General features: G+C 36.4%; 7 protein-coding genes and 1 non-coding gene across 10 annotated transcripts; 6 read left to right on the forward strand and 2 right to left on the reverse strand.

The window, feature by feature from the left end:
• The first annotated feature begins 908 nt into the window (after positions 1–908).
• Positions 909–3,658, forward strand: LOC130496953 (beta-glucuronosyltransferase GlcAT14A-like). The gene is made up of 5 exons (XM_056989700.1): positions 909–1,066; positions 1,387–2,100; positions 2,175–2,250; positions 2,319–2,434; positions 2,931–3,658. Exons 2-5 carry the CDS (start codon positions 1,494–1,496, stop codon positions 3,434–3,436), a joined length of 1,305 nt encoding a protein of 434 aa, XP_056845680.1. The 5' UTR covers positions 909–1,066; positions 1,387–1,493; the 3' UTR covers positions 3,437–3,658.
• Positions 3,659–4,807: 1,149 nt separating this feature from the next.
• On the forward strand, positions 4,808–4,879 carry TRNAK-UUU (transfer RNA lysine (anticodon UUU)). Its single transcript has one exon. It is a non-coding gene; the product is annotated as a tRNA-Lys (tRNA).
• A 103-nt stretch (positions 4,880–4,982) lies between these two features.
• On the forward strand, positions 4,983–6,263 carry LOC108812093 (uncharacterized). The gene is made up of 4 exons (XM_018584252.2): positions 4,983–5,098; positions 5,386–5,514; positions 5,596–5,872; positions 5,967–6,263. The coding sequence occupies exons 2-4, from the start codon at positions 5,431–5,433 to the stop codon at positions 6,119–6,121; spliced, it is 516 nt and encodes a 171-aa protein (XP_018439754.1). The 5' UTR covers positions 4,983–5,098; positions 5,386–5,430; the 3' UTR covers positions 6,122–6,263.
• A 174-nt stretch (positions 6,264–6,437) lies between these two features.
• On the forward strand, positions 6,438–7,420 carry LOC108812094 (uncharacterized). Of its 2 annotated transcripts, none has more exons than XM_056990021.1 (2): positions 6,438–6,669; positions 6,764–7,420. In XM_056990021.1, exon 2 carries the CDS (start codon positions 6,777–6,779, stop codon positions 7,209–7,211), a length of 435 nt encoding a protein of 144 aa, XP_056846001.1. In that variant the 5' UTR covers positions 6,438–6,669; positions 6,764–6,776; the 3' UTR covers positions 7,212–7,420. The 2 variants fall into 2 exon arrangements, with proteins under 2 accessions (XP_056846001.1, XP_018439755.1); XM_018584253.2 differs by having other exon boundaries at positions 6,439–6,662.
• Positions 7,421–7,826: 406 nt separating this feature from the next.
• On the forward strand, positions 7,827–9,137 carry LOC108809743 (cytochrome c oxidase copper chaperone 1). Its single transcript, XM_018581891.2, has 2 exons — positions 7,827–7,986; positions 8,743–9,137. Exon 2 carries the CDS (start codon positions 8,744–8,746, stop codon positions 8,963–8,965), a length of 222 nt encoding a protein of 73 aa, XP_018437393.1. The 5' UTR covers positions 7,827–7,986; position 8,743; the 3' UTR covers positions 8,966–9,137.
• Positions 9,138–9,564: 427 nt separating this feature from the next.
• On the reverse strand, positions 9,565–11,793 carry LOC108807642 (probable ubiquitin-conjugating enzyme E2 26). The gene is given in 8 exon segments (XM_018579907.2): positions 9,565–9,861; positions 9,975–10,286; positions 10,370–10,509; positions 10,619–10,682; positions 10,775–11,009; positions 11,103–11,218; positions 11,694–11,741; positions 11,743–11,793. Coding segments are annotated over 8 exon segments (1,212 nt in total). The 3' UTR covers positions 9,565–9,615.
• A 3,673-nt stretch (positions 11,794–15,466) lies between these two features.
• On the forward strand, positions 15,467–18,485 carry LOC108812293 (probable ubiquitin-conjugating enzyme E2 25). Its single transcript, XM_018584517.2, has 7 exons — positions 15,467–15,663; positions 16,098–16,208; positions 16,284–17,087; positions 17,177–17,240; positions 17,338–17,477; positions 17,562–17,873; positions 17,959–18,485. Exons 1-7 carry the CDS (start codon positions 15,616–15,618, stop codon positions 18,253–18,255), a joined length of 1,776 nt encoding a protein of 591 aa, XP_018440019.1. The 5' UTR covers positions 15,467–15,615; the 3' UTR covers positions 18,256–18,485.
• Positions 18,486–19,613: 1,128 nt separating this feature from the next.
• Positions 19,614–22,829, reverse strand: LOC108812296 (putative nuclear RNA export factor SDE5). Of its 2 annotated transcripts, XM_018584521.2 has the most exons (12): positions 22,590–22,829; positions 21,752–22,318; positions 21,615–21,640; positions 21,244–21,312; positions 21,073–21,140; positions 20,753–20,994; positions 20,577–20,659; positions 20,446–20,502; positions 20,307–20,374; positions 20,109–20,233; positions 19,961–20,022; positions 19,614–19,878 (listed from the first exon to the last, which is right to left on the reverse strand). In XM_018584521.2, the coding sequence occupies exons 2-12, from the start codon at positions 22,296–22,298 to the stop codon at positions 19,753–19,755; spliced, it is 1,473 nt and encodes a 490-aa protein (XP_018440023.1). In that variant the 5' UTR covers positions 22,299–22,318; positions 22,590–22,829; the 3' UTR covers positions 19,614–19,752. The 2 variants fall into 2 exon arrangements, with proteins under 2 accessions (XP_018440023.1, XP_018440025.1); XM_018584523.2 differs by lacking the exons at positions 21,615–21,640; positions 21,752–22,318; positions 22,590–22,829 and adding an exon at positions 21,392–21,478.
• Positions 22,830–23,386: the final 557 nt, after the last annotated feature.

Raw genomic sequence — 23,386 nt, forward strand, 5'->3', positions numbered from 1 at the left:
CAGATTGGATACCGGTTCTTCGGATACAACAGTTTAGGATCCAAACGGTTATTTCTGAAGAACCGAATAAACCCAATACCCTGATTTTCCGGGTCGGTTCCGGTTCGGATCCTCGGATCCGATTTTTGTGCCAATGCCTAGCCAAAGCAATGATTCTTGTGAATACAAATTTATTTGAAAGTTACACTATGTTTATCTCTTGCATTGGTGAACAAATAGAGTCTGAACTCTAAAGTTGTTATCAGGCTTGAGTTAGAAAGAAGATAAGTAGATTAAATAAAAGAAGTATTTATTATTTCTTCTATTTCTGTTTAACTATCGTACAAAGACAAATTTCATTTAAAAATCAATATCGTTTTAAAAATTTAATGTAATATTTATTGATAAAATTTTTTATTGATTGAAATATTATAAGGTATATAGATAATTATATTTTTATTTTGAAAATATACAAAATCAAGTATTTTTTTTAATATGTGTGTATAAATATAAAACAATAATTAAAATGGAACTCAAATAGTATTTGATTACAAAATGGACATAGAGGATACTTTAGTAAATGTAAAACAAAGAAGTGTTGCTATCATCACAAAACCATACGTGTCCGTCTGTTACAATTTTCAGTATAATGGATCATCACGGTTTGGTTCACTCACTGACTCACTGTCTGGCTTTGGAAAACGTGTCAGCGAAAAGGCTTTTCTTTCTCGTCTGCGTTTGTAATAAAATAAAATAAACCTAAAATTGAATTAGATTCCAGTAATAAAGGAAACAGAATGACAAAAAAGTATCGAAATTTACAGCTCAAAGAACAGAAAAATATTGATTGGGGGAGAATATTTCAACGAATGAGAGTACCACACTGTGAAAGCATCCCACAAAAAACCTTTACTCTCTTCTTCATCTATATATAACTATAATAACTCTCTTTACTCCCCCACAGGAGAGTCCCGTGTTCTTGAGCACTGGTGTAGACCAGAACAAAGCGCAAAGATAAAAGAAAAACTTCATTGCGTTGTGAGATTTCAACATCATCATCCTCTACGTATCAACCAAGATTAGAAAGGTTTCGTTTTTTCGATCTTTTATTTTAATCTAAAAATCTCTAGATTTTGTTTTTCTGTCTGAAGAGTTTAAGTATATTGTATACAGTGCGGCTAGATCTAAATCTCAAGATGGTAATAAAACTCTGTGTCCATTTTTGTAATCGCTAATTTGCATTTTTGAGAGGTTTAAAGAGTTTGCTAAAAATGTTATGATTGATTGATTATGAATCTTTTGATTGAATCATCTTTATATTGTGTGAGAGAATCTGGCAACTTCTTGTCTCTACTGTTTAGTTTCTTTCTTTTATCTTGCCTCTTAAAACTTTCTCATATCTGATAGGCCTTTAAGCCTCTGAACTCAAGATTGTGTCTGGTTCCCAAAGATTCAAGCATTTCTTCCAGAAGCTTGTTTCTTTTTGTCTCATGATCATCAACTAGTTTGCTACAATGGGGTACGTAGTAAACGTGGAGAAGAGATGGGTTCTCCCTCTCGTCATCACATCTCTCGCCTTCCTTTTCCTCCTTGCAACCTCTTTCAACGTTGGCCTCGTCTCCTCCCTCCAAAAAATCAACGGTCTCTTCTCCATCATCCCTTCCCGTCACCACCACCACCACGCCACCAACCAAACCAGTCTCTACTTCGCAGAGTCCAAACTCTCTAGACGACAACAACAACAACAACAACAAACCCGTGTCGTTGAAGACAAGCTCCCACGTTTTGCGTACCTCGTCTCCGGATCCAAAGGGGACGTGGAAAAGCTCTGGAGAACGCTCAGAGCGGTGTACCACCCGAGAAACCACTACGTCGTCCACCTGGATCTTGAATCACCGGTTGATGAGAGACTACAGCTGGCTTCTCGGATTAACAAGGATCGTATCTATTCCAAAACAGGGAATGTGTATATGATAACCAAGGCGAATCTTGTCACGTACAGAGGACCAACGATGGTTGCAAACACCCTTCACGCTTGTGCTCTTCTTCTTAAGAGAAGCGCTAACTGGGACTGGTTTATTAATCTCAGCGCTTCAGATTATCCCCTGGTGACACAAGATGGTAATATAACTCACTTTTTTTCTTTGTTTCTCTGTTTCCATCAAGACGTTAAGTCTGTATATATATATATGCAGATTTGCTTCATACGTTTTCGAGTCTGGACAGGAACCTCAACTTCATCGAACACACAAGTGAACTAGGCTGGAAAGAGTAAGTTCTTTTTTAGTTTTAATCTTTTTGCTGTTATGTACTGATTCCTTGTTATCATTGTGGTGAAGGGAGAAGCGAGCAATGCCATTAATGATTGATCCTGGACTTTACTTGCTGAACAAATCAGATATCTACTGGGTCACACCTCGTAGAAGCTTGCCAACTGCCTTTAAGTTATTCACTGGTCAGTCCTCTAAACTGGCTGGCCTTTTGAGATTTTGGAGGATATAGGCGAGATTAATAAAAAAATTCTTTTACAAATTTTGTGAGCCGGATTAAGGAGAATGTTTATGTAACAATCTGTCATGCGGACCCAGATTCACAGTCCTGCAGGACACCGATTCTAACCTCTTACTGTGGGAGGAAACGCCTCTACATTCACAGTAGGTTATTGGTGCGCTTGTCGTTACTCGTCACAAGTTGATCTTGTGACAACTTGTCATGTGGGAGAATTGTTAAAGGGTGAGGTATTGTATTCGAGTAACGACAACCGCACCAACAACCTACCGGTGGATGTAGAGGCATTTCTTCCCACAATAAAAGGTTAGGATCGGTACCATGCAGAGCTGGGAATCTGGATCTGCAGGACGAATTGTCACAGTTTCATTTGACTATTTCCAAGACCGGTTCTTGGCTCCATTGTTGCTGTATATCCATAAGACTCTTTGTTGCTGTTACAGGATCTGCTTGGATGGCTCTATCACGTTCCTTTGTAGAGTACTGCATATGGGGATGGGACAACTTACCAAGAACCCTCCTAATGTACTACACAAACTTCGTCTCATCGCCTGAGAGTTACTTCCACACTGTAATCTGCAACGTCCCCGAGTTCTCGAAAACCGCGGTGAACCACGACCTCCACTACATCTCGTGGGACACGCCGCCGCAGCAGCACCCTCACGTGCTGACGCTCAACGACACGATGCGGATGATATCAAGCGGCGCTGCGTTTGCTAGGAAATTCAAAAGAGACGACAGGGTGCTTGACGTGATCGACAAGGCGTTCCTTAGACGGAGGAACGATGAAGACGGTTTTACTCCTGGTGGGTGGTGCGGTGGGAAACCAAAGTGCTCACAGGTCGGTGATGTGGCTAACGTTAAGCCTAGTCCTGGAGCTAAGAGGCTTCAGGGGCTTGTGGAGAGGTTAGTCAGTGAGGCTAAAACAGGAGTTAATCAATGTAAATAAATCGTTTTGATAGATTGAGACTGTTCGGATCATATATACACATAACATATAGGGATGGTTTCAGAGAATCTTGCAGTTGCAGTGCTATTAGTTCGGGGGTTTAGAAAAGACTTTTAGACATTGTTCTGATTGCGTAGATGCCACGTTACCTAATGGTCTCACAATAGGGTTAGTTTTTTCCTTGTTTGAACTGAATAAAAGTTATGATCTATTTTATTGAGATGTTTACAACAAATCGATAAATCCAAAGCTTCAGTGTTGTCAGTTGAAGAAGACACAAGAGTAGATGAATCCACAAACTTAACATAACTCACTGTCTTGCTATGACCAACCATTGTGCTGATCAGAGGAATCTTTGGATTCCTTAGATCGTAGTAATACACTTTGTGATGTGGAGAACGGAATGCTAAAGACCGGCCTGAGTCTGATGGAAACTGGACACAACATATACTAACTCCCTGAAAACGTTTCACAACACAAAAAAAAAAACTCTTTAAATCATACAATCCTGAGGATTATTAACATGTCTGAAAAATTTGGAGAAAACTTACTTTCAGTTTTCGATAGCCGAAATTTCAAATTAGAATTGCCTGATTGATACTCCCATAGCTTAACAGTTCCATCATCGCTTCCACTAGCTAGCAAAGTAGGGTCTCTTCTTGTGATGAAATATCAATGGACCATACTCTCTTCTTGTGCTCCTTCATCTCTGTAACCAACTAACTGGCTTCTTGCAACATCCCATACCTAAAACTGATGTCATCAAAATCTTGAAGTTCTTGTAACAACAATAAGCTGAATCTATGGACTAATTACCTGAACAACGCCTTCAGAGTTACTTGATGCAATTTGACTCTTTATGTAGCTGTTCCAACACACACTACTTAGCTTTGACATTCCACAACCAGATAGTGAATATCCCTGTTGTTGTTCACAATGGAGTTACATTCAAATATTTGATCTTCTTGTTGACACCAGCAGTGGCAAAAATATCTCCATCTCGGTCAAATGCAAGTGCGCAAAGTAGGTTAGAAGTGTTCAACAAGTCTCCTTGTTTCAGATCTGCTTTCACTCTCAGCTTACTGAACGATAAGTATTTGCACAAACCCTCAAGGAATGGACCTATCCTCCCGCCTTGTCTCCCATTTTCACTACTCAAAGGTAGAGAATGTCTAGTTAACGATTTCCCCACTATTTGCCTGCACCTTGTTAGAAAGTAGACAGTTTCTAGTTTCTTGAAGTTTCTCATCAACCTGGAGCTGTCAACAAATGTTGGTGATTCTTCCTTGGCTTTCCTCATCATCCACTGAGGGAATCACTTGTCTATGGTATAAAATTCTACATATTAGTATTGAACAGATATCATCAAATGCCGTCTTAGCTCAGTGGTAGAGCGCGTGACTTTTAATCCCGTGGCCGTGGGTTCGATCCCCACAGACGGCGTCGCTTTCTTTTTTTGTTATAAACTTTTTTTTTTAAAATCGAAAAGAAGAAATTATAAATCTAACAACTAGGCCTGGCCCATTTATAGACAACCCATTAATATAAAATCTCTTTTATTTAGTTTTTTTTTTTTTGTATCAGCACTTTCTCCCTTCCTTTCACAGCCTCGCCGAGATTCTCATCGGTCCTCCTCGCCCCTCTGGTCTTTCATCTGTAAAGGTTAGTCTTTTGTTCTGTCTAGAGAATCTTTGTATTGACTTACTTGCTATGATGGTGTAAAGGAACTAGTGAACCTTTTAAGCTATGCTTAGGTGTTTTTGTTTGCCTTCAGTCCGTAAGGATGCGATTAATTTGATTTAGGGTAATTTGACACCGTAGTGAAGATCTTGTGGTGCCACTGGGATTAGATATGTGGGGTTTAGAAGCACACAAGCATCCATAGCTTGGAAGCATTTTTTTTTTTTACCAGGCTAAGGACATAGGACTTGTTTTATGTTGTCTTTTAGCTGTTCCTCGAGCATTGTTGATTGTCGGAATCTATTAAAACTAAGATGGAGTTGGACCCAAAGAAGGTTGTTGAAGTATACGAGAGATACGAAGCTGTCGGTGATCAGTTTCTACTTGTTCGAAACCAGGTACTGTTGGTTGAATATAGTCATTTGCTTTTTGATTGGTTACAAATAACCACTCATGGGAGTTTTTTTGTAAAATAACAGATGGTGGAGAATGACAGGGAGAGGAATGCGAACCGAGAGGCTCTCACAGCGCTAAGGAAGAGAGCTAAGACAACAAAGACTAGCGTCCCTTCTCCTTTCGACTCTATGATGAAGGATACTACAACGCACGGGAGGAGCTCAGCCAAAGCTTTGGTTCAGGAAGTTTGCTCGACGTGTGGATCTCACGACTCTAGTGAACCCACCTGGATGATGCTCCCAGGAACTGACCTTTTCGCTGCGGTCCCTTTTCATGCTGTTCATACAATGCTGGAGAAAGGTTTTTGTCTTTCTTCTTCTCGACTACTTTTGCTACTTTTCCTAATATACTAGTAGTAAGTAGTCTAAGTGTGTGGTTCTTTTGAACTGTGTAGATGAAAAGAGAATGGAGTTTGAATCAAAGAAACTGCAGAGTTTGTTGAAGGAGAAGACTCTTTTGTTATCCGAACTTGGAGCTCTTGCTGATAGTGTTCCTCCGAGTGTTATCAGGTCGCTGATTACGTTGAAGGACACACCTTCAGTTCAGTAGTCTTTAGATTGACACAAACGGCGTTATCCATTTGTGATGTTAAAGGATTAGTCTTCTTGAATGTTGAAAATGTCATGATCCCCCTTGATTATAATTATAATCACAAAGTTGCCTTGTTTCTTCTAATAAATAATATTTTATTTTTCTACTGGTTAATAATTTTCAAAGTTTTTTTACAAAAGAATGTCATGCCTAATGGATAACGTTCTCTTCCAAACTTGCATATAACATTATTGATTATTGACATAGTTTTTTTTTTTTTTTTTCCTGACAATTATCTCAGAGATATTTATAAATTATAGTCTCTCATTTAAAATCGGAAAGCAATCTTTATACGGTGGGTTTTGAATTTCTGTTGAACAATAAAGAAGCTGACAAAGAGGAGCAAGATATCAAGACAAAGATCTTCTTTTGCATCAAGACAAGAACTAAAAGTGTTCATCGTAAATCAATCTTCAGAATTATTCAGACAAGTCTCTCTCTCTCTCTCTCTCTCTCTCAAGACCGTATCTTTCCGGCAAAGCTTAAACCCCTCACCACAGTCAAGTGTTTGCCTTTTTTGCTCTCTTCTTTATTAAAAGATCCAATCTTTCAGTTTCATCTCTGTCTTTGACTTTTTGTTTTTTTTTTCTCGCTATCCAGGTGAAAAAATCAGATGAACTCACATCTCTTCCGCGTAATCTGTATCCTCCACTCGGTAATCGCACTCACGAGTGGGACCCTGATGATGTTCTACACAGAGAAAGCATCCATCTTTGGCCACGGCAGCGACATAGCCAACAAGCTCAAAGGCTCGACGCCTCACGACGAGCTGCTAATCCAGATCTCTCAGTCTTTCTCCGGTTTGCTCCTCTTTGCCATCGGTTTGGTGCTGTTCATGGTGTCGTTTGTTAAGGACAGAGAGTTTCACGGCTTCTTCGCCGGAGGATCTGTGGTTCTCTATGTGCTTATGGCTCTGTGGAGAGTTGTGTTTGAGTGGAAGATCGAAGATCTTGCGTTTGAGTGTCCTAAGCAAGCGCTTGGGGATATTGCTTTGGCTGTTTCTTGGGTGTTCTTCCTAGTTTATACTTGGAGGGAGAAGTATGATTGATTGATGCAAAAAAAAGAAAAAGATGAGGGCTTTTATGCAAAACTGGAGATTTAAGAGAACCACTAGCTTGTGTAGATCATTACTATTGTCAGTTTCATAGTTTGTCAGAAGAAGATCAAGTGTGAAAAAAATTGGATTTTGTAGTTGAAAATTAGAGAAAAATTGTCAATGATAATAATTTGGTTGTTTCATCTGAAAAGCACATTGTAAATAATTTGTTGGTGAGACTATATCCCATTCAACAGGAGCTCCATCTTTTTCAGCTTCTTCATCTTTGTCAAATGATGATTGAGAAGGTATTGAAAAGGTGAAGCCTTTCCCTAATGCTTCTTGACCAAAAGTCAACTCCTTCAGACGAGTAAAATCTCTAAGCAAGTGGTGGGTGGCACATCATGTTTCATCTTCCTTGTCTTGTCTTCAACATCAATACCTACACAAACATTTACTGTATGACTCCACAGGCTAACCATGAATCTGTTGTGTTGGGAAGTTGATGTGCAATTATCATTTTTTTAACAAATGGGCCTGGACCGTAATAGGCCCATTATAGACGAAGAACACGGGTCCATAATTGAATCTGATGCCTTTTGTGTACTTGTGGTGTGGATACAGACACATTCAAAAAAACAAAAAAATTCTAAATAGGTGGCTTTACTTTTCAATTCTCATTTTCTTTATTTAAGTCGCCGCCTTCTTCTTCAAGCCTAAAGGTCTTCTTCTCTTTTCACCGGTTTTCTCCACTCTTTGATTTTTCATCTGCAAATCCATTCAAAAGGTTAATTCTTTTCCTTAGCTTTTTTTTTCTTTCATTTTCTGAGGAATGTTGTTATCAAGAACTGTGATATTTCTGTAAATTAATTAGAAAGTGTGTATCTTTATGTAATTTCCTGGGTTCATTTGCTTGCTTGCTCGTTGATTTCAGTTGCTACCAAATTGGTTTATGATTTTGGAATTTTTGGTTATCTTTATAGATTTGAGAATTCGTGCCTAATTTGAAGTTCAGGGTTTATAGGGTTTATCAGATTTTAGTCTAAAATAAATAATTAATATCATTCAGTTTTCCCATGTTTTTTTTTTCACATAAACCTAGAGAATCTGGAAATTATTAACCAGTTTTAAAAACTTTTCAGCCACTCCTGATCAGAAGTTCTCAGTTATGTCTTTGTGGTTAGATTAATGCAATTCTTATCTTAGATTTCTTACTTGATAGAAGGTGATTATGGAGGTTCTACGGCGTTGTTAACTCGAACTGAGCTTAGTTTTTATTATGGAACCAAGTATGTTGTTTCCATCTTTGTTAGTATTCAATTGTGATGAGCATATGTATGCCAGGGTTTAAGTCCTTATGAATTTATCAATGCTTGTACTGTGTATGTTTTGGATGTTACTTCTTGAGGGTAATATATTGATTTATCATAGCATGTATTGAATAATGAATGGTTTGTCTTTCTCGTTTGCACTTCATATTATTACTATGTTGTTCATACGATGTTCACGTTTTGATTGTTTTTCTCTGTATTGTGACTGATAGGATGAGTGACCAACCAGCAAAAAACGGTGTTATTTCTCCACCCATTTCAGATAGCAAGGCTGCTGCCGCTGCAGAGACAAAGCCAAAGAAGAAGATATGTTGTGCTTGCCCTGACACTAAGAAGCTGAGAGATGAGTGCATCGTCGAGCATGGTGAGTCGGCTTGCGCTAAATGGATCGAAGCTCATAAGATGTGTCTCCGTGCTGAAGGTTTCAACGTCTGAAAAAGTCTTCGTTTTTTTTCTTAGAATACATAATTTGATGGGTCAAAATTAATGAGAGCAGTTCTTTGCCCTCAAAAACAAGATATTGATCCGAAGTCGGAGGATTTGTATTTGGATACATAGTCCCCATTTTGTTGTTATTGAAAATAAAAGTCGAAAGAATAAACAAGCATAGATCTTTCCAAGGTTGTTTCAGTTCTTGTTCTGATTAGTTGATCAAACCTCTCTTTGTTCGGGTACGGTTTGGTTTGGTTAGTTTGGTTTTTTTAACTGAAGTAAATCATAATGGAGAGCAACATAGCTATACAAAAAAGCTTTTGTTTATCAAAAAAAAATTATAAGAAAATGTGTTTAAAGAGGAAGACAATTGTTTCATGTGATAGACTTATCCATCAATGGATTAGAACTTACATTTTTTTTGTTAACTTGGAAATTATATTAATAACTATTCATGTAAATAAAAAATGTTTAAAAGAAACAACAATTAATAAAAATGTTAAAGAACATATGAATTCAGAAATTTAATTTCATAACTACTACTAAGAAATTTGTGGAAAGCAACAAAGACTATCCATTCCCTCTTTAACTTGAGATGAATATAAAACATAAAACAACGGTGGCTTTGGCTTCAACTCGATAATCTGCTGCTCTTACGGTTTCTGCTTTTCTTGAAGCTCTTTGACTCCTAATTTGACGAACTCATCCACCACTGTCTTCATAAAGCAAGCTACTTCGGCCCTAAACTTGTCTGAGCCCTTCCTACTAGTTTCTGAGACATCTTGGAAACCACCTTTAACCATAGATCGAAGAGGAGCTCCGTTTTTATAAGCATTGCAGGCTTTCACAATGTGGTGAGCCCGCATGAAGTAATGGCTACGAACAAACTCTTCAAAGTGCTGCGCATAATAACATGAACAAGCCAACAACCAATAGTTTGAACCCCAAAAATTTTGGAAAAATAAAAATAAAATAAAAAGAAACAGCTGAATGTTTTGACTAAATATATTACCTTGGGTGGTTTTCGCATACTGTAAACCATAGTCTTTAACGACAACATGAATACATTCTCACTGTAAGCTTCAGAAAGAAGCTCGCCTGATTGAGTCCCCTTGCTCTGCTCGTAGCCAGGTTCGTTAAAGTATGGTTTTTGATTCAAGATGAGTGCTTGGATTGAGACAAGAAGCTGTAACATTGTGGACTCCTCTGGAATCCAACTCTCCCTCGTGTTACCAGTCCAGGTACCGAGAAGACTTAAGCATACTTTACCACAATTGTACAGATTCGGGTTTATTCTAAGCCCACCGGAATGGTAATGAACTTTCTGTCATCAACCAAATTGAAACTTACAGTCGCAAAGGGTTCTAAGCAAAAAAATAAAAATTAAGAAAGTTGGCAAGGACATACAGGTGGCGCTGAAGGATAGGTGTCTGAGAACTGAATATCGAAAAAGAAAAGACCGTCATGGTAAGGAGTTCCCTCGGCTCCAATAATTACAGCTCTCAAAAGATCCATTCTTGACTCACAGACTCGGACAAATATCGTCTCTGTTTATGATTAAGAACAGATAGGTATTAAAAATGTTTTTTTTTTAAAAATAAAGGTATTAAAAATGTTGCATGCATGCATTGATCTGAATTAGTAATATATACTAACCTGGCAAGTCATTCTCAAGAATCTTCCAATCTGACTGAACTTTTTTCACCCAACCCTTTGCATGCTGATAAAGATTAAAAAAAAAGGCAACTACAAGTTTAAATATCAAACAAGGATTAAAGAAACAACCTCGGAGATGATAGATACAAACATCACCTGCTTTGAAGCTTTTCCCTGGGAAGCAAAGTGGTGATCCGAGAAATCATCAACAGTGTCAAATCTTTTAAAGTCTCGCAGATAATTAGCCTGAGCTGAAGGAATAACCTCAGCCGCTATAGGGCGAGAAGAGCTACTAGCACAATCATCAACTTTGAAAGGTCCTGAAGGAAGATATGGCGCCATAATTGTATAAGGAGACCTAGGTTGAGTAGGCATCACCACTTCTACATCAGTTGGGATATCCTGAGAATTTAGGATGGCTTGAAACATTGCGTAGTCATCAAGCTCCGTCGGCACAGCTTCACTACTAGCTAGATGACTAAATGGGTTATGATCATAAGAAGAAGATATATGTTGTATAGCTTTTCCTTTGTTCTTCTTATCAGCAACATTATTGCGGAACTCGTATTGTTCCACATCAATTACTTCAGCAATTATAGCCTAGGACAAGATAAAAGCAGCAAAAAATTATACAACCAAATTACGATATCAATACGACGAATACGACTCAACAGGAACGAATAAAAGAAAACGCATCACTCTAGAAATTTTTAACTTTTCTTAAAATAAGGAAAGAAATAAAAAGACAGAAATGTGTTTGTCTATATGTAGGGGTGTCAAGAGCTGTCCACGTACAACGGCAAAGAAAAACAGAAGAAGCATAGCTAGTAAACGTGAGCAAACAAAACAAAGTAAAATAAACCAAAACTCACATAAACCATAAATCAAAACATAACCCTAGGACACCAAAAGGCCATAGATGATCATCACGCATAATGAAACCCTAATAACATCTCTAACCATGACTCTATTTTAGAATACTTTCTTTTAATCATACTTGATTTCAAGTTTCAACAAAAATGAAAATACTTCAAAAAAGTTAGATAAACAGGACAAAAGGACGAAAAGATCGAACCTGTCTTGGTTTTCGAGTTCTCGAACCCGAAGCTATTGGAGGAGGGGGGGATCTCCACCACGTCGGGATCCACTGACGAAATTCTCCAAGGTTGATTCATTCTGTATCACAACTGAAAAGAGAGGACGTTTTATCTTTCAATTTATAGCAAAAGGTATTAAGCAAATAATATTAGGTCTCTCCACATTCCCACTTGTAAACGAGTCCACTTCCTCTTGGGAAATTTCGTTCAATAACTACAAGCTCTAAAAATCTGTGTAAGACGATTAAATAGTTAACTAGATTTGGACTCGTGCATCCGCACGGGTATTAATTTTCAGTTTTACTTTTTATATATTTATACTAAATGATGTATTTATACTATTTGATTGTTTTACATTGACTAAGTTAGGGGTAGGTATTTGGGTACCCACTCGAATTCGGTTAAAACCTATTAGGGTTTAAGATTTTCAAGTTTAAAGATTCCAACTATATTCGGGTATTTATAAATTTTGGTTCCGGTTCGATTCAGATCTTTGCGGATTCGAATAAAAGTGTAGAAAATATTTTGATTTTTATTTAAAAGTGAAAACTGAACACTTATTTTTGTTTGGTGTGTTAACTTATTAGAGAATATACCTTTCATATAAAAAGTTATACGAATTTTTGGAAATTGTATGTGTAAGGTTTATAAAAGGTATTTAAGTTATTTTCATTTCTTATTACTCCTATCAATTAATGTATTTTTTTGTCAACCTATCAACTAATGTATATTATAGTGTGTTTGTGAAGAATACTAAAATGCATTAAAATATTCATATATTTTTATATTAGTATAATAATATTTTGATTTATGATTTTATTAGATTTTCTTGTGCGAACAAAAAGATTTGGAGCCTTTTACATTTATAGTAGAATTAAACTTCAGAAAACCAAAAATTAAACATTAACCATGTTATAAATATTTTTAGGAAGTAGAATATTGTTAAAAGATTGCAATCTTTAATTCCCTTGTTATACAACAACAATATCATAGATATTAGGAACGTTTTGTGGAAGTAATGAATATTGTAATTTTTCTATTATTTAAACCAAACTTTACTTTAGGTTGGTTATACTTAACAAAATATATTTAAAAAATCTATGCATTACTTATAGTTTAAACGTGAAGTCTAAACGTGATATCCTAAAACATATGATATAATACCTATAGTTTAAACGTGAAGTCAGTCCACCTCTAAATCATAAATTGACATGGTTAAAAAGATAAATCTAAACACACAAACCAAACACCAATTCCATGGAACATTAACACAATAGATAAAAAGCTCGACTAACCATTAATGTATTATTTATTTTTTTCACGCAAGTTTTTGGTATAAGAAAAATAACCAACAGTGCTATTACTTTATTTTACATTACATATGCAATAAACTTCAAGCCATAGTTATTTACAGAGAGTATGATCAAATCATAGTGAAGATAACATATTGTGAATTTATGATTCTATTCCAAGTTTATTTGAAGTACTTCAAATGGTACGATAAATGATTTGAAATTTGACATCATTTCGAGAATTTCAATGTATATGCAGTAGAAGACAAAAAAGATTTACTAAAAATTTTAATGAGGAATAAACGAATCGGTTTGGTTTCCAATTAAAAAAGAGATGTCATTTAAGTTAGGTTGTTGTTTAGGAAATATTCAAAATCACAGTTTTTTAAACCAGTGGCATAGAATAGTAATTATTTAGAAAAACTCAGGATTAATTCTAATTTGTACTTCAGTTTTAATAGATTAGATTAATACTTTTACACAAAAATTAAAACATTTTGATGGTTCCAAAAGGGTTATTAGGGCTGAGTTAAGTTGGGTAACCATATATAATAACATTCTTAATAGTGATCTATGTAGAGCCTAGAATTGAGATAGAGCCTAAAATTGAGAAAACGCTCATTTCGTATCCAATATATCGCAATAGTTTCAGTTCATACTTAAGTTATATGATTGTGCAAAAATATACTTATACTTTTGAAAAATTCAAAAGACATATCACTACAAACATATTGTTATATCATATTTTACCGAACTACTATCTTAGATGAGTTTGAAATTTCCGTATTATATAATAGCATTAGATAGACGCTATTATAGAGTTTTACTAAGCGGAAACCTGATGCCGCCGAAACTTAAGTGAAAATAATAGAAGCCCCGAACAAATTTTATCTATTTATAGCAAAATGTATTATTTATCTAACATTACAACTGAAGTTTATTATTTAACTCATTTCATATTATTTTATATTTTATTTTAAAATTTAAATATAATAATTATATTTTCTTTAAATACTTATAGTTTCTGTTTTAAAAATATATATTTTGAAAAGGATGTATATCTGTCGATTAATATATACTTATACTTTTGAAAAATTCAAAAGACATCACTACAAAAAAGTTTACACTCATAACATATTGTTATATCATGTTTTACTGAACTAATATCTTAGATGAGTTTAATTTTTTTCTTGTATTATATAATATCATTAGATAGACGCTGTTATAGAGTTTTACTAAGCGGGAACCTAAAAATCACTTATGCCGCCAAAACTTAAATGAAAGAAGCCCATAATTTCTTTTATATATTTATAGCAAAAGGTATTATTTTTTTTTTGATAAAGTAGCATACGGTATTATTTATCTAACATTACAACTGAAGTTTATTTATTTAACTCATTTCATAATATTTTATATTTTATTTTAAATTTTAAATATAATTATATTTTCTTTAAATACTTATAGTTTCTGTTTTAAAAATATATATTTTGAAAAGGCTGTATATCTGTCGATTAATATGGTTGATACAACTAACAACATTATTTTTTATGTTTTAGGGATTCTTGTTATATTTCATTTATTAGTATTGTTTATTATGTGGAGGTATATTTTCTAATTGGGTAGATATTTTATTTTTATGTTTTATGAATATTTATACTACACACGATAAAAATGTCAAAATTCAAAAGGCTTGCAACAATGAACGAAACCTGGATATGTCTTTTAGCTGAAAAAAAGCTCGAGTAGTTTGATTTTACTAATTGTTACACACACGAACAAATCATATACAGTTAGAAATGAATCATTTAATTATTACTTATCACAGCTTTTCAACATAACATAAATATTTCTTATTTTTCTAAATTAACAAGGTTTTGATTACTTATCACAGCTTTTCAATATGCTGCATATTAATTAATACTTTTTACTACTATTAAATATAAAAATAACTAATAACAAGTCATTTTTATCATATTTATTACGAAATCATAATTATTATATACTTCATAAACATATTAAAGAATCATCCAATTATAGTTTCTTTTTTGCATGCATATCTATAAAAGAGTATTAACTCTAGATTAATGATTTCTCCCAAAAGATCTTTTAAAATATCTTACTCTATTATAAAAAAAAAGAAGTTAATTAATAGAAGAGTTCCCATCGGTTGGATTCACCCAACAACTTTTTATTATCTGACATCCTACGACAGTGGAAAATCATAGCCTAGTCACCACCACCAGTCACCAGGTCCAACCGTGTTATGTAAGCTTGGCTCGTCTCCTCTACAGCAGCAGACTATACCACAACTGTTACCAGAACCGTCGATTTAACCACGTCATCATAAGGTAAAATCAGAACCGTGAGATTAAAACTGGGCCCCATCTTGTAGACTTTGTACGTATTGACTTGTTGAAAAAAAATAAAACGCGAAAATTTCCATAAAATAATTAATTTTATAATTAAAGAGAAGAGAGGGGGATTAAATAGAGGAGAAGAGAATTTGGTGTTAAGAAGAAAGTGTTTCATCATCGCCTTTGCGCAATCTCTCTCTCTCACTTGTGTGTGAATACGGCGCCAAGGTTAGTAGTGGAGAGAGATCGTCTCAATGGAGCCCGAGATCGCTTCTTGCTCGCAAACTCTTACGCCAAACCAGGTTCTTACTATTAATTTCACATGTCGAATTTGATTTTTGGGGAATTGCGTTATTCTCTCTGTGTGATCATCGTCTGGGTTTCTCCACAGTTTGTTGATTTTAAGGGTTTAGTGAAGAATCGTTTAGGTTTTTTTTTTTTTGGTTTTAAAGGTCGATCACGTGCATTGTCCGTGTCTGTTTGCTGTTGGATTGGTTTTGATCGTAGTGTTTTTTGGCCAATTGTAATTTCTTGTTTCGTGTTCTGATCACTGTGATCGTGTTCTGTAAGTTGCTATGTAATGTGATACTTGTGTTTGGTTCTTCGTCACTATTCACTTCCTTCTCTGTTTGTGTCTTCAACTGCTTAAATGATTGAACCAATCTCTATAACCAGTCTCTAAGGTCTTTGCTAGAGATTATGTTATCTTACTTGGGTGTCATTCATTGTATTGTAGGAGACAACTCCAGAAGCTAATGGTGTGGAGCAATACGAAGGTGTTGTTAATAACAACACTGTTGATAATAAGAACAAAGGGAAGGCTATTCAATTGGGAGACGAAGATGAGGTAATTTAAAGTGTTCCATATTATTTTATTTAGTAATATGCTTTTCACAAGCTAAAAAACGGTATTTCACTCTAGGGGTCTGCTAGCGATTGTTATGACACAACCAACAACGACGAATCATATCCTGGTTCCTCTCCATTATCAAATAGCTTGCTAGACCCTGATTCCTTGATATACGAAGACGACGATGACTATTCTGATCAGTACGGGTATGAGATGGAGGATGAGCTTGAGGAGGAGGATGACTACGTCTCCGAGTATCAAGCCATTTTTGATGCCAAGGAGAAGGACATCCCTGCCGGTGTCGAGGTGGCAATGGACTGGCTTCCAAACACGGAAGCTGGTAAATCCGGCAAATGTTCTCGCGACGAGCACGGGATCAAACCTGAAGCTCCCAGCAGCAGCTCGAAGAAGGCGACGACGGGGAGTGGGATCCACTCGGCTCCTCCTGTGGCTCAGCCATGGAATGCTCTGCCTCACAACGCTAAAGGAGTGATACCGAACTCTGCTTACGCGTTGCCGCTTAAAAGCCAGACTTACCATTACTCTGCAGCACAAGCTTTCAAGTTTTCTTCTTCCTCCGGTCAACTTGAGCCTCAGACTCCTGATACCGTGATGGGGGAGGCTCCTGTTGTTCTAGCTACAGCTCCTTCTGGTTTAGGGCTTCCGGTGCCAAACAACCCGTCCTGGTACAAAGGGCATAAGATGTACCCTCATGCTCGGCCTAGAGTGGAGGAGGTTATTGCAGGTCAGAGCTCTTCCAGAGTGAAGAGGAACATGGAGGATTATCTTGGCAAGTATTTGTTTTTCAAAAAGTTTGACATTGTTGAAGATTTGGGGGACCATGAATACGCTGCTCAGGGAACAACTGTAAAGCAGGTTTGCCACCTTATAGTTTTACACACTACTCTTGTATGTTTTGTTTTGTTTTTCTCGAGAACTGATTATATCTTTTGTCCTACTTTCAGCATTCGAAAGAATGGATGAAAAGGATCCAAGAAGAGTGGAGAATTCTTGAGAATGATTTGCCAGGTCAGTTTAATATTAATAACTATTAGACACTCATGAGTTTCCGTTGCTTGATGTTAGCAACTTTTTTTTTTACATTCTCTGTTTGTTATTGCAACAGAGATGATATTTGTCAGAGCTTATGAGTCTAGGATGGATCTTATGAGGGCTGTGATTGTTGGAGCTGATGGAACTCCATACCATGACGGTCTCTTCTTTTTCGATATCTTCTTCCCTGATACATACCCTTCTGTGCCACCGGTAAGTCCAATGGAACCGTCTCAAAAGTGTGTGAGTTTTTGTATCTTTTGTGAGATTGTGGATTTTCTTTTCTGTTTTGTTCAGATGGTTCATTACCAGTCTGGTGGGCTAAGAATCAACCCGAATCTGTACAACTGTGGGAAAGTGTGTCTGAGTCTTTTGGGCACTTGGAGTGGTGCCCCGAAGGAGAAGTGGATCCCCAACAACTCTACAATGTTACAGGTTCTTGTCTCAATCCAAGGTCTAATCTTGAATGAAAAGCCTTACTTCAACGAGCCTGGCTACGAGAGAACGGCGGGTTCTGCAGGCGGGGAGGCTCAGTCTAAAGCTTACAGCGAAAACACATTCTTGCTTTCTTTGAAGACGATGGTTTACAACATGAGGAGACCACCCAAGGTAACAAAAAAACTATTAACTCATCCATTTACATACACATGAGTTTGTGATTGTTCTGATTGGGTTTTGTTGGATTTTTTTACAGTATTTTGAAGACTTTTCGTATGGGCATTTCTTCAGCTGTGCTCACGACGTGTTGAGGGCGTGTACTGCTTATAGGAACGGAGCTCCAGTGGCATCTTTGGTGAGGGGAAAGGTCAAAGAAGGGGAAGAGAATAGCGAGAAATGCTCTGAGAAGTTTAGCCAAGATGTGGGTAACATTGTGGACACACTTCTATTGAAGGAGTTCATTCTTTTAGGTGTCCTTGGTCTGGAACCGGAAGAGGAAGGCAAACCCTCGGACACTAACGTTGCAGAGAGCAGTAACAGACCACCCAGTTGAGAGCTTCATTGCTTCCTTTTCTTATTTGATCATTTTCTTATTTTAAGTAGCTTAAGCTCTTCTTAGGCGAGATTTCTTCAATGTTAACAGATCACAGAGGAGTTAGTTGATCCTTTTCTTATTATATATCATGGATCCTCTTTCTTTCTTATAAATGACATGACTTTATTGAGAGGGTACTCTCATATGTACAGTTATCTTTTTCAGATAATTATCATCATATTGACATCTTTTGTTAGAGAATGAAGATGATTTTTAACTATTGTATTTAGAAAATAATATATTCATATGATTATCAAGTATGAAAATAATATATTCATATAACAGTGGGATGAATACTGATCAGTATTGATGATAAGAACGATGTTGATAATTAGAAGTTAAGAACAAAGGAAAGACTAAAATATTGGGCTATATTTAGTCAGATGAGCAAAACTTTCACTAAAGAGTTTTTAACATATATTCAGCAGTTAAGTAAAAAGCACATGTACTGAACAGAGTAACGAACCAAGCTAAAACCTTAAACCTATTCAACAGTCTAAATAAGAACTTGCTAGAGCATTGTAACATAAACATCCATTTCAAGAAAAACGGTGAACACTAATAGTAATGTGAAACCAAAACAACTGAAGGAGACGAATCTAAGAGGTAAAAGACTTACACTTGAACATAAATAAACTAAAGTCAGATGATCAAGTATCCAAGTTCAACGGCAGTAATCATCATAAATCCATCAACTTACTTTAACAAAACCATCAAAAATCCAGCAATGAGACCTTACAATAGCCATCATCTGGTCAGGTTCTGGCCGTCCATTTATTCAGTTCTGGTCAGGTTGTTCAGAACAAATGCAACAACACTAACTGCTGCGCTTTATGATCTTTTCTTAAAGAAAGTGAACTGTGACAGTTGTTGCGGTTACAGCATACGTTACACTCCTCACATCACCACCATTGCCATATTCTTCCATCTATTTGGTTCCCTATTGGGCCACCCAGTTCTTTCATTGCATCTCTTGCCACAGTGATTGCTGGTTCTGTTGCTTTCTATTACTGGCCTCAAGGGGAAGCATTGCCAGAGATACTGCATAGGTATGTTGGGCTTTGGGGTACATAGTGGCTACACTTTTCTTTGCGGTGGTTGAGATGTCATAGACTCAATCATTCTCTCCTTCCTTCTGTCAGGACTCAGAGCAGAATCAAGGGAATGTTCAGCATGCACCACCTCTCCTGCTTGAAACTTTAGATAGCAATGATGAAGAAGTTCATTAATAGACTCACATACTGATAGATTCATACTGTATAAGTTCAAAGTTTTGTTTCTTCTTTGATTTTGCCGGTTTATATTGTAATGTCAGATGACTTGAAAACCAAAAAGATTATATTTCTGCCAAAATGCTTCTTTGCTTTTGTTACATACGAATACTGTTTGAAACAAGCATAGTCAAATTTTGGTAGTGGAACTAAGCAAAAGGATTATAGAACCAATGGTGTGTTTTTATTTCTTGGCAAAACTCAATTTCTCAGGGTCAATCTCATCAATACGAATCATCATCACGAGGCCATCATCTTCTTTAGACCAAGCAATGGATTCTCCATCCAGCAGCTTTGCAATTGCAGTATGCTAAGAAAACAAAGCGAACCAAATCAACTCAAAGTTTGTTTTAGAGATGGAGATACATGAGAGAGCAAAGATAGTTAGGTACCCTTCGTTTGCATTTGGAATCTTCCTTGTTGTCACCTAGTTTGACTCTGAGGACTTTGATAGCTGAATCATAATTCACAAAGAAAACACAAAGAGATAAGATTCGTTTAACAAAAACAAAAGGTTTAGAGAGAGGTTTGAAAACGCACATGGAATGCCAGTGAAGTTCTTAAGTTGGAGTTTGAGAAGACGGAGAGCTTCCCTTGGTTCGAGCTCATTCACATTCACTATGACTACCTCGTCTTCCTTATAAGTGGAACCATTGTCTTCTTCCCTATATTATCGTTTTTTGATTTTTTCTCAACACCTTTTACAGTAGAAGACTGAAAAGAAAAAGGTTAACCCACTTGACTTGAAGCATCTTTGCTATGGATTTGTCATCTGCCTCTCGAGCTTTTTGTCCGAAGAAGTGTCCCTACGCATTGTGGAAGATATCAAATAACACAAGAAAACGGCATAGAGATACATTCAACCACAATGCAGTACCTTTTCCACAAGTCTCTGTGCTCGCTCGGTTTCTCCTTTGGAAAATGCCTCTACAGCCTGCCAAACAGAAAGAGGTTTTAGTTATGAAACAATCACATTCACATGAATCCTTATAATCTCCAATGACTTACAGCTCCGTAATATTCTTTCATCTCATTCAAATTCTCGTGCACTGCTTTGCGATGTGCCTTGTATTCATTTTCATCATCTTCATCTAATCAAAGTCAAGAGACAGACATAGTTTTTAGCAAACTCTTGAGATTTAAACTCAAACAAACGTACATGTAAAGGACTCTGACACGGTAACCTTGTTTAGATGTATGTGACGATTGTTTCACGGTGACAACTCTCTCTTGAAAAGGGTCTTCCAGAGGTTTAATAACAGGACGACCAGCAGCTCTTCCTCTCCTTTCTACAAATCGCCGAGTTAGCTTTGGCGCTTCCTCATATCTTTCTGGACATGAGAATAAAGCTTCTAAAACCTCCTTTTCAAGACCAGAATTGTCCTTGCGTCCTTCCTCTGAACCTGTCAAAGTTCTTGATCCATCACTGCATCATCACAGAGAGAAAGATATCAAAAAGGATAGCCAAGGGGAAGGGTTTTGCACAAAAGGAAAAAGCATGTACCTCTGAGAAAATTCCACTTGGTTGCAGGATGTAGATCCATTTGGTCTTTGAGGATCAACTTTTGACATCTTTAAGAAGAAATCAAGTAACCAATCAGAGTCAGATTTAGTAAGAAAAAAATTCTATAACAACCACCACAAAACTGAATGTCGTCATATAGCAAAAGCTCACAAGTTCATTTGAAATTCCAAGATCAGCATGCTTCTTGGTATCAGACAAGTCAAGTAGTTTCTCGGTACTCTGCAATATAATTAAAGAATATAAAAGAAGAAGGTTAAACACACAAAGATCCAACCGCAGGATCTAAAAAAATACTCACAGGAGCCATATGCTAAGAGCTATAGAGATACCAAACAAAGTGAACACAACTAGAGGAGACAGTAGGACTAAAAAGTCAATTTTATCTCAAACTTTAGTCAGCAAATAGTATTAAGACACTAAAAAGGATTTGTCAAAGTAGCTCAAATAAAATAAAATAAAAAAAGTGATGCAGCTATAAAGGCCACATGTCATAATTAAGAGCCAAAGGGAATTGGCTTTACCTTCTTCACATCATAGCCGCATATGCCTGATAGTTTGGTGGAAAAGAAGATAAAAATTTTAGCAGCTAAGATCATAAAGTTTCATTAAAGAAGAAAAAGATGTGAAAAGTAAGGAAAGAAAGAAGAGAAGTGGTTACCAAGAATGTGGTGAATGAGCTCTGGGCTAGCTTGAAATCCTTCACCAAGCATCTTAACAATAAACTCCTCAACCTCAGTTGGAGCCCTGCTTTTGATGATGTTCCCCTCGTTTCTTTTTGGCCTTTCATCACACCATATCTCAGTTTCTGGTATATCCTTTGAGTCTATCTTCACCGGTTTAGTCGCTTCTCGGCGAGGACTAGATACAGGCCTGGTTCTAGCATACTCCTTACCGATAACACTCGAAACACTGCCAACAGATACAGAACTCCTTTTCGGCTTCAATACTTTGGCTTTGCCCTCTTCTTGTTGTTGAACACAGACATTAGCTGGCTCTGAGATTGCTCCGACTTGGTCACTTTGAGGAGTCTTTTCTTCAGTCATGGCAAAGAGAATATCACCAGCCACGTCAACATTATGGCTAGCTTCGTGGAAGGCAGCAGTAATGTCGTCTAGAGAGAAACGAGAACCAAAAGCATCGAGAAGCACTTGGAAGCTTACTGAATCTTGATCACTCTGTGAAGAGCTTGCAATCATCATTGACATCTCTCTTTTCTAGAATCACACTACAAAACAAACGGTTCTGTTAATATAAAAAAGCATAATCAGCAGTGTTTGTGTTAATATGCAGAATGCTAAGTGACAAGTGTTCAAGAAAGCAAAAGTTTCAATCTTTGAGTAGAGGAACTAAAAAGCAGAACATAACTCGTAACTATGTCCCACAAAAAGACACGACTTTTAACTATAATCAAGGGGAGATAGACGAAAAAGGAAATGCCTTTTTGCAACAAATCAGCAATGCCAAGGAGACGAATGTTTAAGAGAGTTCGCTTTTACCTAAAAACGCCGGAGCCGCACAGTGTACAGAGAAGGAGGAGGAGGAGGAGAGGGCTATTCAATCGAGACTCTGAAATGGGGTTTGGTTATCGAAAGGCCGAAACTTGTCAATGTCTACTGGAGAAAGGAGAGAGAATTTGCCGGCGATGACAAACAATTTTTCAGTAACGAGAGAGACATGTAGAACGGTGGTTGCATGAGGAGGACTGAGGAGAGTGTGAAAGGTTTGTTCATTGTATGTAGGTCCTTTATGTTTTGTTTTATTGTTCATTAAGTCTCCATACTTTTAGGAAGGTTATTAAGAGATAAATTTGTGTAGAGTTTGTAAATTTTAAAAGTTACGTGGATTAAAAATATATATATATATATATATATATTTTATTTTCTATCATTTATTTTATAAGACAAATATAATATCTTATGAATAAAAATGAAAAGAATTTATCTCCTAGTAACACTAGATTTACTTAGAATTAGAAAATCAATAATAGTTATTTTTTGATTAATAAAAGATTTTAATAAAATTTAAAATTCTCAAACCAATAATAAGGAATTTTATTAAGTTATGTTAAAATCAATAAACCTAATAACAATGCAATTTAAGGAACATGGCACGTGCTTTGTGACCTTTGTCTGGAGGTTCTACCAACTTTTAGTCATAGTGGATGGAGTTTGGGCAAATCATCCTAATAAGTTTTCAAAACTTGAAGTTGCTAAACATACAATTTGTGTTATCAAAGAAAATATCATTAATGTTCTTCATCATGCTAACTTTGTGAATCACCTTTATTTCATGC

This window comes from Raphanus sativus, chromosome 6 (genome assembly GCF_000801105.2).
Source record: "Raphanus sativus cultivar WK10039 chromosome 6, ASM80110v3, whole genome shotgun sequence".
Classification (NCBI taxonomy): domain Eukaryota; kingdom Viridiplantae; phylum Streptophyta; class Magnoliopsida; order Brassicales; family Brassicaceae; genus Raphanus; species Raphanus sativus.